We start from the raw sequence: 19,379 nt of genomic DNA, 5'->3' as shown, positions 1-19,379 counted from the left end.
TAGCTAGATTCAAGCTGGCACATTTCAATCAGCCCATACGGCAATCACACCTTGTGATGGGGTGTACAAACCCCACACTGGGCAACGAGGGGTGAAGGGATTGTTCCGGGCTCAGCCAGCCCCACCCCGTCACACCTGCAGCAAATGCTCCATCTGCGGGAGGAATTAAAAGACAGGGGATTAGCTCACTGGGTGGCAGAGCTGGAGGTGAGCAGATCTGCAGCCCACAGCTCCAGCAGAGCAGGGCAGAGGGGAGCCTAAGACTCCCACACAGCTGCCCAAAGGGGCCCTCCCTGAGGGAAGGGAGGACCCACCCTGGAGACAACCAGAGAGGAAAGTATCCTCCGGACCTTAGACACTGGTAACCCCCTCTTACTTATTGTGGTTTGGGTTTCCCCACCAGGGAAAGGGAGTGGAAGGGCCCGGGCTCCCCACCCCACAACCCTCCCACCGGCAGTAAGGTGTTGTAGCTGTGACCACTAGGCCATGCTCCTCAAGTGAGGACTGTTACACACTTTCACTTGCAGGGCAGAGATACCCTCAGATGCACTCACTTTAAAACCCTTTTATACATGCAATTATAACCATTTTAAGGCCTTAGTTTAACTGAGATTCAATGAGGAAAAAAACATTTTTTTCTTTTTTTTTTTAAACTTGCATTTCCCTCACTGGCCGCCACCACCTTTATTAGCCATGCCCCAGTTCTTGAATGAGAGCTGATAGGATACTGATCTCTGCTTACTCCGGGGTCATCTAGTAAATACATCTGATATGGCCACTTCTTCTCCCCTGGGTCCAGTTAGTTTGATGAGGCTTTTGTCCTGCACTAGGAATATTGAGGCAAGGCAGATAACTAGCTGAGCTCTGTCAAGCGCATGGGAAAAGGGACATACTGAGTCGTTTCAGAGAGCAATAAATTACTCGGTCCCATTGCTGATTCTGTATAATAATGAGGAGGTAAAGCTTTCTCATCACTCTCGAGTCTGGGAGTGTAGGGATCCTGGGTTTCAGCATATTTTAATTTATGACTGTGGGAATCCCATTAACAATACAGGTACATGAAAAAAGCACTGAATGGCAGCTTAGACTGTCTTGTAACATGATCATTCCAGAAAGCCTGTCTTTTTTTTCCCTAATTGTATGCAGATAATCAAGCTTAAAGATGAAATCTTCAAAAGTCAGAGTGACCTTATTGTGGTTTTGCTTTTCTTTTGTCTGAACTAAGTATATTTACCAACTTCTCCTTTGTATTTATTTATTTTTTTAATCTAACCCCCATCCCAGTTACTTTGACAGTTGCAAGTATTAAATAAGAACATGGCACTGGGGATTAAATTGACAAAACCAATGGATTGTGAGGAAGGGCTTGAATATTTCTGGTTGGTTACACTGTGTATTCTGGTGCAACGCGAGACCTTTCTGAAAACGCCCAGCTGGCGTTCTATCACTGAGCTTTTAGGGCATTACATGGTAGACACTTGAATGAACAAACAAAAACAGAATGCATTTTTCATGCCTTTGAATTTTTGGGCTTAGAGTTTATGAAACAAGAGGAGAACCACTGTTTGCCAAGACATTTCCCATGGTAAGAGCATGCCAAAATGCTGATCACCTTTGGAAAGGATGCACGTAGCCAATTAATTTGTCCTGACACTGTTATTTGTGAAGGTTCATCTCACAGCCTCTTCAGAGAAGTCCCTCCCTCCCCATTGGAAACATTTACTCTACAAGTTGAAACTCAATATGTTTCCACACTGCTGTGTGGTTTATTCCCTTGTAGGGGAGACTGATGCCCTAAGATTCTATCTACAGGTCTCTAATCTGTTTCACGTAAGTAAGCATCAAAAAGAACAGTGATGCACATTGGGCCTGTGAATACATGTCAGTTCTCCAAGCCCTGTAGTTCAAAAACCAAACAAATACAGCTGGTCAAAAGCTGAATTATTTTCAGTGGGAAATTTTGAAGTATTTGGGTGAGGTTTTTTCAGAATCCCCTGTGAAAAAGTTTTGCAAAAAACCCCAAAAACAAACGGAAAAAAACCACAACACCCTGCACACTTTTTGATGTTTTAAATACCAAAACAAAAATGGTAAAAAAAAAAAAAAAAATTGGGGATTTTATTTTTCATCAAAATGCAGAAAATTTTGGCCACTATGACCATCTTCCATGAAGGTTTTCATTGAGCTGTTTTGAGTGAAAAATGTCTCCGCTCTCCAACACTAGACAAAGGTTTGTCAATAGCCAATGGCTGGAAGTTGAAGCTAGACAAATTCAAGCTGGAAATAAGGCATACATTTCTAGCAGTGAGGGCGACTGATCATTGGAGCAATTTACCAAGGGTTATGGGCAATTTTTATATCAGGATTGGATGTTTTTTCTGAAAGATCTGCTGTCGTTCCAACAGGAAATAGGTCAGGGAAGTTTCGACAGCCTGTGTTATACGGGAAGTCAGGTAATATGGAACTAATATGGAACTCATGGGCCAAGCACACATCTTAGGGGCCATGGTGATCAAGCTGGACAGTTGACAGCAAGCACCTGCACTCACCACAAGCCCCACCTCTGTATTAAAGATGTGGACAGCTGCAATCTGTTCTTCTTTATACAAATAATGGGATTGAGCCTGCGTTCTCTGTGCATCCAAATTTCACATGGATTCCCACTGGGGGATTTGGGTGTGTACGGAATGTCAGACTGGACGGTTTGGAGCGTTTGGTAAGCAGCCAACGCAGCCTCGATAGGAGCCTGACCCTTGGTTTCAGTGGGCTTTGGATCAGGACCTATGGAAACATTTGGAGGGCATTCTGTAGGGGCTCACTCATTTTCCACATGGGTTATTTCCAGTAAAGTGGGCTCTTCAGGCATTAGAGAATGTGGCACAATCAGCCAAGGCCCAGTAAAGTACTCCTGCCCCAGGGCACACCTTGCCACCCACGCTGACAATACACATTGGTTCTATAAGGCTGAATTCTTCCACTTTTGAGTAAACAGCTGCTGCAGACGTTTTGGGCTACCTCTACGTTGCAGGTGATTGAATTAAAGTAAAATCTTAATGATTCCCCAGTGTCCTGTTTTTAAACATGGCTTTACTCAGCAATGCCACTCTGAACAGCAGCTAGGAAACCATCGCAAATAAGAACATATTTGATTCTTTTTATAATGTCGCTCATTTACGAGGAAGATGGATCCAATAGAGATGGGCCTGAACCAGTACCCAGAACTGAAAACTACCCCTTTCTTTGGGAAAATTCTGTTACAAGCATGGAGCTGAATGTTGCTTCTCTGTCTTTCTCTAGATATGCAGGGAGGATTTGGACTGGCCCATTATAAACATCATCATACTTCTGGATCTGATTTTGCAGCTAGCCTCCTGGAGCCAGATCATCCTATAGCCTGGCTTTGATCCTGTTATTCTAGATTCATAGGTTTTAAGGCCAAAAGGAAGCACTAGGCTCATTTAGTATCTCATACTAAGCCTCCTGCATAACACAGGCCACAGAATTTCACTCAGTTCTAAAGTGCAGGGAATTATTCTCCCCTAGTATTTCTTCATTTCTAGTCACACTCCAGTTATGGGCTATCAGTGGGTTGAATTCTTCTCCTGGATGCATTCAGGATAAGATTCTGCAGAAGGGTGGCAAGGGTCTATGCGGGCACTACCTAAGCAGACAAGCTCCCATTAAAGTCCATGAGAGCCTCATATGCAGGATTTCTTCCCATCTATTTATATTTTTCTTTATGCACTCATTTTATGCACCTATCCTGGCCCTCTCTTATTTTCACATGTTCACCTGAGGTAGATACTCCTTCTCTTTAATGCAGTATTGCATCTGTAACCTGGATGTATATGAATTAAGATCTACTGCACTGGAATTTGTAGATTTGATCAAATCCTTTTTAAGGTCCCAGTCCGGCAAAGCACTGAAGCACACACTTAGCTTTAAGCGTGTGAGTAGCTGCTTTGAAAAATATGGAACTAGTCACATGCTTAAAGTGAAACACGTATTCAGGAGCTTTTCTGGATTGGGCTCTGTCCTGGTCTGACTATCCCAGAGCACCCTCTCATGGCATGACACAGCATTTCATGTTGCTAATCATACCAGGAGATCAACACATCTGTGTCCCCTGGCCTTCTGATGACATTCGTTGTGTTAGTCAATAACATGCCAGGGGAGCACCATCTGAATGCTGTTGTCTTGTCCCCATGTCTGAAGTCTGGCAAGCCTTTTGCGGGTTGGGCTAGTGCTCTGAACATGTGCTCGTGAAATCCTGACTCACCCTGGAAAGAATTCTGGGATAAGGTGAAAGTCCCAAACAAACACCTGATTGCTGATCCCACAAAATAACGTACAGGCTTCACCCGTCCCCGGAAACAACAGTCCACACTGAGCCATTTTAGAACATTGCAAGGCAGCCGCTGTCACCTCCCTTTCACCTTTGGAAGATGAGAGACAAGGCACAATGCGACTCTGGCCACCAGTCGCAAACTATGGACCCCACTGTAAATCAGTGCCCACTTCGATCATTTGTCAGAGTTCCAACAAGCCACGCCCAAAGCTACCCACCAACTCACTGCTCTGGACTTCTCTTGCCATACAAAAAAGGACAGCACTTCGAGCCTCTGCCTCTCTTTCCCCGGGACTTCAGTGATGGTGACTCGGCCTGCCAGCCAGGTCACCCTTTAGTTCCATCCCTTCCAGGGTGTCAATGTCCCAAACAAATAATGGCCCACAAAACAATGGCAAACACCACTTCTTCAATGCCTCCTTTTCAGCCTCACTCTTCTTCCAGAGCAGCAGCCCCCTGGAGTCCCTCAGCAACTCTCAGAACACAGACACGAATACAAGCTATGCAACTTCCATTTAGCCTGGGCTTGAGTTTTGAGGCCATCTTAGGTTCTCCCTCCACCCAGCTTCTGTCAAGCCCTTCTCACAGAGCAAGAACTCCAGCGTCCCTCACTCCTGGATCTCCTTCCCCTCACTGCACTGATCTCCTTCCTTTGCACTCCTCCCTAAGCCTGCAGATGTAAGGAGGTGAGGCTAATTAGAGCTCTAGGGATCTAGTTAATCCCTTCGTGGTTGGTGTGGGATTTATACATCCCACCATGGCATGTTAAATTCAGATCCTCACAGGGATTTAGGTGCCTAACTCTCATTGATTTCAATGGGAAATGGGTACCTAAACAACTCAGAGGATCTGGACCTTAGTCTGTTCATGGATTATTTTGTATGGGTTGAACTTAAACTGCTTTGCTAAGGTCCTGATCCCAACCCCACTGAAATCAGTGGGAGTCTTTCCATTGGCATTAGTGGGTTTGGGGTCAGGCCCGTTGTCCCAATGTTCTAATGGTGTCTTGCTCGTGCTTTTAATTCCTCGGTCTGATTATTTGCAAAACCAACAGCCCATTCTCAAGCGCACGCAAAACAAAATGAGCAAAGGAGAACGGGATCCTGAAGGCAGTTAAGTTTAACAGAAATACACCGGGGAGGGTGAAGTTTTCCTGGCGATGAAGAGGGATGGGGTGAGGTGTCAGGGAGAGAGAGATAAAGTACATGCAAACTATCAGCTCTTTTTCCCGCTGGTGTGGGATGACAGCATAGGAAAGGGCAGGGTGATAAGCAGCTGTGAGGCAGCGATCAACCATGCTACCGATAAACACGCAATGCGTGTTTGCGCCATGTTGCTCACAGGCCAACGTCTCCTCTGCAGGCCAGTGAGCTCTCATACCAAAAAAAACCAACTTGGACAACTGTTTAAAGTGAAGAGTAGAACATGAACGTCGCCTGGCCCAGCTCCTCAGAGTGTTGCCAGCTGATCTCAGAAGGTGAAGATCAGCATATTCAGAGTGCTGTGCTCTGTTTCAGTCCCAGCTGTGCCCTATTTTGAATGCTTAAGGGGTGCATAGACCTCTTGCTGCTAAATGGTGAATTTCACCGAGGAAAAACTAAAATTAGGTGTCTTTTTTTAAAATGAGCTTTCTGGAAACTATACAAATCCAGGGAGCCTGTTTAGACAATTTGCTGCAAATGGCTAATAGAAGAATGCTATTTTTAATCAAACAAATTATTATAGGATCATAGAAAGTGGAAGTGGAAAAGACATATCGCTAGTCCAGTCCATGTCACTGCAAGATTACACCACAGAATGCATGTGATGCTAGCCATTATAAAATGAGCTGTGCTGTAAATGCAAGAAAAATGATTAGGGGTATGGAACGACTTCAATACGAGGAAAGACTGGGACTGTTCGAGTTAGGAAAGAGACGCATAAGGAGAATATGACTGAGGTCTACAAAAGTGTGAATGGTGTGGAGAATGTGTATAAGGAAATGTTATTGATCCCTTCATATAACACAAGAACCAAGGATCACCCCATGAAATTAATAGGCAGCAGGTTTAAAACAAACAAAAGGAAGCATTTCTTCACACAACAGACAGTCAACCTGTGGAACTCCTTGCCAGGGGGTGGTGTGAAGGCCAAAAGAATTAGATAAGTCCACGGAGGATAGGTCCATTAGCGGCTATTCCAAGATGGTCAGGAACATAACTCTGTGCTCTGGATGTCCTTAAGTTTCCACCTGCCAGAAGCTGGGACTGGATGACAGAGGTGGATAACTATAAATTGCCCTGTTCTGTTAATTCTCTACAAAGCCTCTGGCACTGGCCACGCTTAGATGACAGGATACTGGGCTAGATGGATTATTGATCTGACCCAGTATGGCTGTTTTTATACACACACACACACACACGCATAGAGTTAATAATTGTATGTAGCTTAGTTTGTAAGTAAGTGCTGTAGGCTCACCCATTTAAAAAGTATTTATTTCTACACATCGCTTGATAATGATATATTTTAAAAAACAATTACCCTCCTCATGTATTAAAGCATTTCTAAAGGTTGACTTTGTTTAAATGGAAGCTCAGTTCATTATGCAAAGTAATGCACTTTGGAAAACATAATCCCAATAATACATATAAAATGATGGGGTCTAAATTAGCTGTTACTACTCAAGAAAGAGATCTTGGAGTCATTGTGGATAGTTCTCTGAAAACATCCACCCAATGTGTAGCAGCAGCCAAAAAAGCAAACAGAATGTTGGGAATCATTAAGAAAGGGATAGATACTAAGACAGAAAATATCATATTGCCCTTATATAAATCCATGGTAAATCCACATCTTGAATATTGTGTGCAGATGTGGTCGCCCATCTCAAAAAATATATATTAGACTTGGAAAAGGTAGAGAGAAAGGCAACAAAAATGATTAGGGGTATGAAATGGCTGCCATATGAGGAGAGATTAATCAGACTAGGACTTTTCAGCATGGAAAAGAGACGACACCAAGGGGGATATGATCGAGGTCTATAAAATCATGACTGGTGAGGAGAAAGTAGATAAGGAAGTGTTATTTACTCCTTCTCATAACACAAGAATTAGGGGGTCACCAAATGAAATTAATAGGCAGCAGGTTTAAAATAAACAAAAGGAAGTATTTTTTCACACAACGCACCATCAGGCTGTGGGACTCTTTGCCAGAGGATGTTGTGAAGGCCAAGACCATAACAGGGTTCAAAAAAGAACTAGATATGTTCATGGGAATAGGTCCATCAATGGCTATTAGCCAGGATGGGCAGGTATGGTGTCCCTAGCTTCTGTTTGCCGGAAGCTGGGAATGAGCGACAGGGGATGGATTACTTGATGATTACCTGTTCTGTTCGTTCCCTCTGGGGCACCTGGCATTGGCCACTGTCGGAAGACAGGATACTGGGCTAGATGGACCTTTGGTCTGACCCAGTATGGCCGTTCTTATGTTCTCTCCACTGAGCCCTCATCACAGAGACTCAAGAATAGGATGGCAATGCCATTTTCTCCATTGTTAAAATAATGTCAGTTTGTTTCATAAATAAGAGGTGAGGACACATGTGAAGGGGGAGTTTTTTTCTCCAATGGGAACTTTTAGCAGTCAAGCAACGCAGCTAATTTGCTCTCGATCACAATGGACACGTTCGAAATGAGCACATTAAAACAGGAGGGGTCCCTTAACACCTTTCCCCCTCCCTATTATCCTTCTTTCTTTTGCTTTTAATTTAATTCTTTCTCTATGTGTAGGATTTCTCCCCTTCTCTGCTCATGCTAAGAGACACAAAATATTTATCATCGGAGTTGGCTGAATCATGGAAGTTGGAAATAGAACAATAATAACTACAACTTATATAGCACTTTTCATCTTCAGATATCAAAGCACAGTACAAAGAAAGTCAGTATTGTTAGTTCCTGAGGGGGAAACTGAGGCACGGGAGGCACATGACAGAGCTAGGATTTGAACCCAAATCTCCTCAAGCCCAGGTCAGTGTCAGAGCCACTAGTGTCCAACATGTTGCACTTAAATGTAGCATGATGACCACCACAACTAATCGCATGAGTCTCCATGTTGCCAACTTTTGTGTGTCTCATGCTGTTCGGTGTTTTTCTTAAATCCCCAGCTCTTGGAATCAAGAGGTGGCAAGAGAATCTCAGCTTTTATTTTTGAAAATAAGTGAAATTTCTAGCCCTCCTGGTTGCAGAGAAGAGCTGGAAAAGGCAGAGAAAAGGAACAGGTTTTATTATTGTTAAAAGAATCTCATGATTTTTAAGTCAATCTTGCCTTTTATTTTTTTAAAGCTACACTCATGCTTGAGGTTGGCAGTACTGGGCTCCCTACAGCTTGAGCTAAAGAGACTGCAGTTGACTCCCATCATCAGTTATAACAGCCACTGACATCAGGTTGCAGTTACAGCTCATGAAAATGGAGGGGAAAAAAATACTGAATGACAAGCATTAAGAAAAAAGAGCAGAGGCTGATTTGTAAAACTTTATTTAGAAATATTCTCGATATATTCATTATATTATATATATTTATATATACACACACATTACAACAAATGTGTTTTCTAAATAGCACATCCACAGTGGGTTGCCTAATCGGCTTTACAAAGATAATAAGGGTACCAGGTCTGGTTACTTAACTTCTGCAGAAAAATGCAGAAACCAAAGGAATTTTAAAAAAAGAAAAGAAAAGAATTCATCACAGAGTACAACACTGACTGAAAGTGCTGATTCCAAACATAAATGGGATGATGTTATATACACCAAGACATAGAGCAGGCAGAAGAAGAACCGGAGAAATAGGAGATGTACCATTCAAATCACAATTAAAGTACAACTATACATACCTCAGCTATACTTAAGTTGTATTCTGCTAAGAGGCTACAAATATATGTGTTTTGTAAAAGGGTTATAAATTGTACCATTTTGTCTTCCTTTCAGAAAAAAAAAGGGGGGGGATTTCTAACATTTTAAATGACTTGTCTTGGAATATCTGTCCAAAAAGGGGTAAAATATCATTATTATTTCAATCCCTTTAAAAATGTAATAACACTTTATCTTCGTAACAAAATTTCTCTCCCTCCTCCCCCAGAAACTACTGATCCCCGGATCTTGCAAAGTGATGGGCGCCCCCTGCAGGAGCTGAGAGTCCTCAGCATCTCTCAGGCTCAAGTTCCAATTTCTTACTCCCCTATGTATTCCCCCCATCACAGAACGCGTCCCCTACCAGTGTCTGAGTTTTGAGGTCTAGCCCCTACTCCCATTGAAGTCAGTGACAACTCCCTTTGGAGCAAGATCTGGCCTTTAGATAATACCGGATGGTGAAACTGACCCTGTAATGCCCCACATAATGTAAGTCTCACCTGAGCCCCATTTGAGGACTTTATAGGTGCAATGTACTGGCCCTCTGCATAGGGGTGAATTCTCAGACCATTTACCTAAAATATCAATGGGGAACTCACAGCAAGGTGGTACACCCTCTTAATATTCCCACACACAACACTGAGAGAACCCAGCCTCACTCATATTACTTCCAAGATAGTATCGACCCATTCTCATAAACGGTCATAAAAAAAAGAAGTGACGGTACCCTACAATAAAAATAGGGTCAACCTGGCTTTCCAACAGGCAAACTAATGGCTCTAAATGCTCACACACGGACGTCTCTGCATTGCCTTGTACCTCAACACCTATAATAAATAAGAGACAGGGTTGTATAAAGTGTACTCATTCTAATTATTTTCCCTTACAAAGAATGGGGCTTTCTCGCATCATGTGGATTTTTCTGAATCTCTGCCGAGCAAGTGGATAATGAGATAGTTTGTTCTGGTGCGATTGCTCTGTCAATCATTAGCAAGTGGGAAAAAGAGAGAGTCCTATGTAGGTTCTGCTGTTCATGGGATATGCAGGGCCTAGCTCCTCAGTCTGTGTAAACAGGCATAGTATGGGAGTCAATGGAATGACCCTGATTTACACCAGCTGAGAATCTGGCCCACGTTTTTTAAGTACTCTGCTTTTTTTAAAGTGTCCTTCAGAGGACATCTCCAGATGGAGGATAATTTCTGTTTCAAAGTGATCTGGTTGTATGTGGCCACCAACCTGCAATACGTCTGCATGCCTGGGAATTGCTGTATGTGTCACAAATAGCACTGAATCTCAGTGTAAATCTACACGGCAAGGACAAAACCGCGGCTGTGAGTCTCAGAGCCCAGGCTGACTGCTTTGCTTCTGGGAACTCTAGAGATATCCACATCCTTGTGCAGACAAGGCTCCGGCGGAAGTCTTAAGTAGACAAAGAGGCAAGATCAAATCGGGGGGCTAATGAACAGACGGGGAGCTGGGGGGAGGTTAAATAACCATCCTTTCCAGATGGGTAAAACCCAACAATCCAAAGCACATAATTAAATCTCTTTTATATCCCTTCTACACACACACACACACACACACACAATTTGTTATTCCATCACTGCCTTTGTTTTTAACTAAAATACCAGGATGACAATTGCAAGGAAAATTCCCACTCACCCATACTGAAATGTGTAATCCTTGGGTGATGTCATGTCCCCACTGAAGCCAATGACAAGATTCCCATAGACTTCAACGGGGCCACGATTTCAGCCATTGCACAGTAGTTGGGAGGGAAGAGAGAAGAAAACATCTATGTACCTTTTCATTCAGTGGATACTGCATGACAGTTATTAAACAGAAGTAATTCCACATCATAAATACAACACCTCAAACAATCCAAAGTTAGGCTACGGTTTTGGGCTTTTTTGAAAAAAAAAAGTCTCGTTCCTTGTAACAGTTCTTTAGCGAGAGGCATTTTTCAGCTTTTTAAAAAGGTACAGTCAAAAGCTCTTGGACAACAAGAAGGCATTGCCCTAGCTTCCACACTGACAAGTTGCATATACGTCATCAGAATGGTTTGGAGAGATGCTGCAGAACTGTTCGAGATTTTGGTCACTTCCAAGTGCCACATGTAAAAGGAAGGGACATGTAGCTTCCATTGGCAGTGAAAGAGGGAGTCACTGCCTGTTTCTGATCCATGATTATTCTGCTTCAAGAGATCATCATCAAATCATTTGATATTGAAGAGGTGTCAGCAATGTTCCCTCCCCCCACCCAGCGTTACATCCATGAACAATATGTACAATAAGATGACTTTCATCTCCGTCCGATCAAGTACCTAAATGTTGAATGTCCACTTGATTTGGTCTTGTTCTCCATCAACTCACTGTCATTTTAGTTCAGGGATTGTGACCTTTAGAAATATTGGCTTGAGAACTTGATGAGCTCAAGTTCCTGTTTTCTTTTTGGAGATGTAGAGTTGGGAAAATAGGGTGTAATTCCAAGACCCAGAGACTGAGGGTTTACTTTCCCCTCTGTGTTTTAGGAGGGATCTGTAAGGTCATCATCGCTGGGCATTGCCTTCTACAGGAAGAATGGAGTGATGGAGACTCCTTGTATGCTTTGTATCTAATGTTTCATGTTCTTCTGTGAAGCTGTCCGGGCTCCCTGCTCCATCTAAAGAGCTTCCACAGCTAGAGTTTGGAGACAACATGTCCTGCAGGAGATCCTCTTGGACTATCCCAGTGTCTTTGTTCACTTTGCCCCTTTGGTTTCCTTCTTCTTCCTGGTCATTAAGCAGTTTGGCCAGGAAGTTGATGTATTTCATAGCCAGGCGTAAAATTTCATTCTTGCTCAGTTTTTTGTCAGGTGGGTGGGTCGGAATGAGTTTACGAAGCTCTGCGAATGCACCATTGACATTCTGTTGTCTCCACCTTTCCCGGCTATTGGTAAAAATGCGGCGGACCACTTTTGTATGGGGACCTGAAATTACAATAGTGCATGATTAGGGGTAACATTAAACAGATTATTTATCATTTCACTTAGTGGTCAAAATTTCCCAATGTGACTGACTAACTTTAGGCACCTACTTCCCTAGGTAGGTATCTCAACAGAAGTGGTCTGGTTTTTAGAACTGCCACAACTTCCGTTCAAGCCAATGGGAGCTGAAAATCAGGTCATTTCTATTTAGGCGTCTAACTTTAAGTCAGCTAAGTTTGAAAGCTTAGGCCATATATGTAATTAGCAGGCTGTATATTTTCATCATATCCCAGTGATAAAGGACTTGTACAAGCTTAGCTCATGCAACTGCCTTATATTTTATACTCTATTAACTTCTCTTAACATTGGCCAAAACAGATATGACAAGAGACAACGTGAGAGAGCAGAGGTTTTAGTGGTTCTATGGTCAGGATGCAGATACTCATCTAAATCATTTATTTGATACAAACCCAAAGCTGGTAGGGAGCTTAAAGCTGTTACGTGACCATTGGATGGCCTATGTGAAATGAGTTGCTGGTACTCAGCCCAATTCCTTGGGAACAGGTAGCCACATTACAAAACCAGCCCCCCTCCCCCCAAAAAAGAAACCCAACACCAAAACCAACCAAACAAAAATGAGTGCCTTTGTTGGAATTCTGAATGGAGACCAGGAGTCAAATCATCCCAGAACTGCCCTATCAGTTTTAGAAGCTGTCTCTTCAGGTCAGCATTGTGGAACGTTGGCAGAGCAGCTGGAGAGCCTGACAATGACGCTGTGATTGACCATGCTTTTCCTGTCCTGTAGATACCCTCAACCTGATTCTATTTTGATTTATTTTTGTAGGAGGGGAAATGACAACAAAATACTGATGTTAATTTAGCCGGGCAAGCAGTGAAGTCCATTTAAAATTGTTAGAGTTTTACCCCATGGCCAGTTTTAGAATGAATGTGTTGATGTAAAACAGCTAACGTCCCGGAAGACCAGATAGATACCAACATTGACTGTGTCTTCTCCTTTCCATGGGTGATCATAACACCTACTGGTGTGGGGTTGTACGCATGGAGAGGAAGGATTTATGAGCAGGTCCTGCCAGGCATGAGATCCAGGTCAGAGTGCAATCTCAGAATCCCATTTCTCTGGATCAGTGGAAGTATGTACAAGTGGGTACTCATTCCAGCTATTGGACAGTGCAATATCTATCCAAATAGGACTCACAGAGTATATTATTATTACTATATATTTTGCTTTGCATAAATTGTTATTGAAGGGACCTAGCAGGAGACCTCACGAGCCTCTGGAAGGGTTGCCATGGCAAAAACCACTATAAAGATGGGAGACATTGTGCATGCCTGGAAAAGCACAACACCAAGTACCAATGTAGGTATAATATCTATGGGGGTGACATTGAATGACAGATCACATGGCCTTGTACAGCACGTGTCCACACGCTATACTCTTACATTCTGAAACCCCTTGTCTGATTACTGCATCATGGTGGGAATAAGTCACTGACCAACAATAGCCCTGTGGTCAGTTGTTTAGATTGCCCAGTGTTCCATCATCACCCAATGCTTGTGCCCACCAGTGGGATGCTTTGGCTCTAGCCATGTGCCCACTTAATCATAGAATCATAGAATATCAGGGTTGGAAGGGACCTCAGGTCATCTAGTCCAACCCCCTGCTCAAAGCAGGACCAAGCCCCAATTTTTGCCCTAGATCCCAAATGGCCCCCTCAAGGATTGAGCTCACAACCCTGGGTTTAGCAGGCCAATGTTCAAACCACTGAGCTAACCCTGCCCCCCAACTAAACCACTGGGCGTGTTTTGGTTGTTAACATACACTTGGACTCCTTGGGTGGGGAGTTCAGCTATAGCAAATGGATAATAGACCACGTGCTCTGAAGCTCGCTTATAATATTGTTGCAACATACTAGTACAACGCGGCTGCCTCCTGATAAATCCACCCTCAAGATCAGAGAAGACAGAAATCCCAAACACTAGAAAATGAAATGCTGGCTGGTGAAAAGAAAACACTGACACATGATGTGTTGCGAGAAAAATCCGTTCCATGGGCTTTGCAACTGGAAACACTTCTAAGCAACCACAGTCATTGCTGCGACAGATTCAAGCTACTGGCCCCTCCAAACCAAATCAGCCAGGTATAAGCAACAGACACATCTCACTCACATTACCAGGAGCTGCACAGTTCCAATGCACAATAGTCCCTTTCCCCTCTCCACCGTTAAAAATAAATCCACCCAAAATAACAACAACAACAACCACAGAAAATGGGAAGGACTGAGGTCCACCACTGCCCACCCCAGATTCCCCCCTCCCCTGCATATGCAGGAAATTGATCGTGTGGGATACGCCCACCTGATCCTAACAGATGATCCCTGCTCAATGCTCCAGAGGAAGGCGAAAAAGCCAAGGTGTCTGCCAATGCGCCGTGGGGGGAAAATGTCCTTCCCGACCCCAAATCTGGTGATCAGTTCAACCCTGTGCATGAGAGCAAGAATCACCATGATTAAGTAAAAATTTAATTCTGCAACTTTCAGTTTCCTTTGGGGATCTAGCTATCTGGGGAGTTATTGGAGCCCCATCCCTGCAGCATCTAAGCACGAATGAATGAATTTACTCTCATGATTGCCCTGTAAGGTCAGAAGCACTCTCCTTCCCATTTTATAGATGGGAACAAGAGGCTCAGAGAGATGAAAGTGATCTGCCCAAGGTCAAAGGGGAGTTGCTGGCAGAGCCAGGACTAGAACCCCCATCTTCACAATCCCAGTCAAGTCCCTAAGCCATGAGGCCATTCTTCCACTCCCAAAGAGCACCATAACTGAGCATTCAAATGCAGCTGTAAGATCTTAAAGCCAGGGACTGTTTCTTACACTGGATTTGTACAGCACCCTGAACTCAGGGTCCCCAGTGCTAAGTGGGGTATCCAGGCAATTCCACAACACGAGTAATGACAACAGTAGAGCTATTTGCACTGCTAGCCTATCATTAAAGATCTCTCCAGGTATGTTTACTCTCCATATTAAGCCCAGGCTCTGACTCAGGTTTGAGCCCACGCCCCTTTTCCATCCACATGCAAATGAGTCTGACTCGGGTCAGCAAGCCCTCAGAAGCTGGGTCCTAGGACCCTGCTAGGGGGGTGGGTCAGAGCCCGAGTCCTGCTTGGACTCAGGTCTAAGCCTTATCATTTTGCAGTGTGGACGCAGCTCAAGCTGCAGTCCTTGCAGAATGTGTGCCCTAGCACAGCTGTGAGACCCAGGTCCAGTAATTGCAAACCCAGGATTACAATGCAGTGTGGACACTCCAGCATGGGCTTGGAAACACCAAGTGCACAAGAGCAGGTCCCACAGACCTAGGTTTACAATGCAGTGTAGACATAACCTCTGTGTTCCTGTTATAAAGCCCAATTCCAAGACTCAAACATGCTCCACTAAGCTTAAAAAAAAAAATATCAAGAAACATGGAAATCAGATTCTCATGCAGAGAGGGTTTTGTTTAATTTTACAAAATCTCTTTTGCTGCTTTTGAATTTGAGTGGGAAAATATTAGAGATCACTAGCCTAAAAAAAATTTAATTCTGCAACTTTCAGTTTCCTTTGGGGATCTAGCTATCTGGGGAGTTATTGGAGCCCCACTAGCCTAAAAAAAATTTAAAATACCAACGGTGCAATCTTGCATGCACAGAATACCCATTGAGTTTACTGGGGGGCTGGTGCCCCTAAGGAATCCATTCATAAATTTTTTAAAATGCTGTGATCATCTAAGATGACATCAAGCATAACGCAGACCATAGAATTTCACCCCGATTCCTGAATTGACATCAGACACAATGCAGGTGTAGAATTTCATCTCCTGATTCCTGCATCAAACCCAGTAACTATGGTTGAACTGAAGAAAGGTATCTTTTAGAAAAACAGTCATCCTCTCTTGATTTAAAGATTTGAAGTGATGGATAACACAGGATGCTTTGTGGATAGGTCATGAAAAACTGAGGTATTCTTCTAAATGACATTTGTCGAGTAATTAAACCAGAAGATTGAATCGGGTTTTCTACATAATTTGTTAAATATAATACAAATCAAAAGGAGAACTGGTAGAAATTTTTCAAAATCCCGACAGAATTTTTTTGCAATCAGTTTTCAAAACTTTTTGTGACCGTTATGTATGTATTTATTTTGCAGCTGGCTTGGAGAGCGGTCAAAAATTTTGTAACACTTTGACAAAACATTTTCATGAAAAGGGGTTTTAATTGGAGTCACTTTTGGGGCTTTACAACTGTTCCTCTCTGAAGCAGCTCAGCTTGTGCAGTTCAGAGCTGAGCCCTGCAGTTGGGAGAAAGCCATCAAGCCAGGTGGTTTGTTATTCATGATCCAATAAGCTGAGAGGAGTGGGCGCTGCAGGCGGGGGAGACAGTGAAGAATCTGCCCAGATGGCATCAGGAGCTACTGAGACTCTGGTTGCAATATATATCGTTTTCTTAGAATCTTCAGACATATTTCTGGGTCAGTGACTAGCCCTTCTGCTATAAGTTTCTTCTAAGTGCAGGTTTTAAACATGCTAGATTAAGCCACTATTGTGGTTGGCAGAGGAAGCAACTGAAAGGCCTAAAAATGGCCACCATACTGGTCATTTCTGTATCTTACTAATGCGCTGTCCAGTCCCCTGCCCCTGTGAATGCCAATTCTCCGCCTGCTCATTCTGGTTTGATCATAAATCAAACTGACGGGCAAGGCTTAAGAGCTGCCATTGATCCAAAAACTGAAATTTGCATACCTACACTGCCCCTATTTAGGAGAATTAGTCCAGGCCTATTTTGCCATTCTATCTCCCAAAGAGCTCTCCTAGTTTAATGTCTCTGGTTTTTTCCCCAAATGCCCCATGTTGCAAATCTTGTCAGATATGAAATACTCCTTGACAGACAAACCATAACCGTCTGAAGACATTACACTTTCTTGTATCAGCGGCAGTCCGGATTAGTAAAATCCCTAATAATGATCCAAATATGTTCACACAGGAACCATTGACAGCAGTGGAAGTTGCCTGTTCATGTCTAGGGGCACACTTTTGCCCTATTTACCTGGTTTGCTAAATATAAATTTTATCCAAAACCCCTTGGAATCTTTCCACTGACTTCAGTGGGCTTTGGAGCAGGCCCTCTAGGCCTGCAAACACTCTCCCATGTACTTTAAGGTTATTCACACGCATAAGTGTTTGCAGGCTCAGGGTCCTAGTCTGCTCCCTGAGATACACGCCCACAAAACTATCCTAGTTCAAAGGCCTGATCCTGCAAATACTTAATCAACTACTTTGGGATATGCAGGATCAGGCCCAGTGAATATACCTAATACATTATCTAGTAAATACATATTCAGTTTTCTTTCAAATACATTTATATATGTCCTGCTCATCTAAACAGTTATTGTGTGTATTATATATAAGTAAAACTTAACATCTAAGCTAAAAACAAGTAAACTCAGCGGGAAGGTTAAAACTCTTGCTCAGACTCTATGACACTGATACACACTTGTGTTTTTATTTTTCAGCCTTATTATTTATATTATGGTAGAACCTAAAGGCCCCAACCAAGATAAGGACCCCATTGTGCTAGGTGCTGTGCAGATACATGGGGAGAGAAAGTCCCTGCCCCAATCAGCTCACAATAGAAATGGACAAACAGACAGAGGATGGAGGGAAAGAGTAACACATAAATGCAGTGAAACTGGAGTGATGTTTTGCAAGCATTATGTTAGCTTCACAATTTTCTTTTGAAGTGTGGAGGACTGGGGTTTTATCTGGACAGATTAGATAGATAGGTTAGCTAAAAAGAAAGACAAATGAAGGGAACTGAATTTTCTGGCTTTTGTGGATTTCAATGTTTTATCATTTAAAATGTATTTTCTTTTTATCATTTCATCTCATTTATATAGCCATCTGTCACTGTGGAGAGCTTTAGGCTTTGATTTAAAAATTAAGGACCTTTGACTGGAAACATATACTCCTATGGAGTGTTTACTCATACAGGCATTCCCACTGAAACCAATAGGACTGCACAGGGGTAGGTAGTGAGATACTATCCTAGGCTGTTTAATTTCTTCCGTACTTTGAAAGATTTTTAAAAATATGTTATAAACTCTGGGCCATCAGTCTGGAAGCAGAACTGGTCAATTCAAAGGGCAACTCTGCTTCAGGGCTTCTGGCAGAAGGCAAACCTCTATCTGGTGACTTTCTGAACTGTCTTTGCAATTTCGGCACATCAGAAGAGTGGCCCCAGTTCAGCAAAGCACTCAAGCATGTATATAAGTCTCTCTCACTACAAGGGGACTTAGGCCTGGTCTACACTTAACGCTTATACTGGCATAGCTATGTCAGTCAGGGCGTGAAAAAACCACATTCCCTAGCCAATGTAGCCATGTTGATAAAACCCCCAGTGTGGGTGCAGCTATGCTGACAGAGGACCACTTCTGTCAGCATAGCTAACGTTGTTCAGGGAGGTGGCGTTCCTACACTGGCAGAAAAACTCCTTCTGTCTTGTACACTGTATCTACACTAGGGGTTATGCCAGCATGGGCTCTGTAGACATAGCCTTAAACAAGTGCTAAGTGGTTTGCAGAATAGGGATAGAATTAAACACCTGCTAGAGTGCATTGCTGAACTGGGGTAATATTATTAAGTCGTTCATCATCAGACTGGTTACCAGATGGAGTAGGAGATATTGGCTCCACTATCCAGGAGTCAAGACCAGGACAGAAGCAAGCTATCAGCCACTAGGAGTGATGTAACCTCATCCTTTTATTGCTTTGTATTTTACCCCAACACATGTTGGTCTAAGCAACCTTCCCATGTCACCAAGGAGCGGCGGGGGCGGGGGGGGGGAATGGGATGGGACATTAAGCACCGGCTAAATCCCTTTGCACTTGATATACACCATCAGGGGAAGAAGAAAAGATTCTCACCGTCACTGATCTCCACTTCATAAGGAGACGATCTTCTTTTCATTCTATTGTTGTTGTAGATTGAGAAGGTGTCTGGCTCTCCAAAAAACCCACTGCAAACAAGGTGCAAAGGGAGGGTCAGAAAAAAACGAGAAGGAAAACACACAGACACGCTTCATGAAGGGTACTCACTTGTCGCCGGGGTTCTTCGAGATGAACGCTGCACATTCCCACTCG

General features: G+C 43.2%; 1 protein-coding gene across 4 annotated transcripts in view; it reads right to left on the bottom strand.

Moving 5' to 3' along the window:
* Positions 1 to 8,838: 8,838 nt before the first annotated feature.
* TAL1 (TAL bHLH transcription factor 1, erythroid differentiation factor) overlaps positions 8,839 to 19,379 on the bottom strand; it is a 250,857-nt gene continuing 240,316 nt past the window's right edge. For all 4 annotated transcript variants that reach the window (XM_077825011.1, XM_077825013.1, XM_077825014.1 and 1 more), the window contains 2 exons: positions 19,164 to 19,255; positions 8,839 to 12,195 (listed from right to left, as the gene is read on the bottom strand). In XM_077825011.1, coding sequence (XP_077681137.1) covers positions 11,777 to 12,195; positions 19,164 to 19,255 — 511 coding nt within the window. In that variant the 3' untranslated portion in view covers positions 8,839 to 11,776. The remainder of the gene's footprint in view (positions 12,196 to 19,163; positions 19,256 to 19,379) is intronic.

Source organism: Eretmochelys imbricata, chromosome 8 (assembly GCF_965152235.1).
Source record: "Eretmochelys imbricata isolate rEreImb1 chromosome 8, rEreImb1.hap1, whole genome shotgun sequence".
NCBI lineage: Eukaryota > Metazoa > Chordata > Testudines > Cheloniidae > Eretmochelys > Eretmochelys imbricata.
This window is presented reverse-complemented; position numbering and strand designations above follow the sequence as displayed.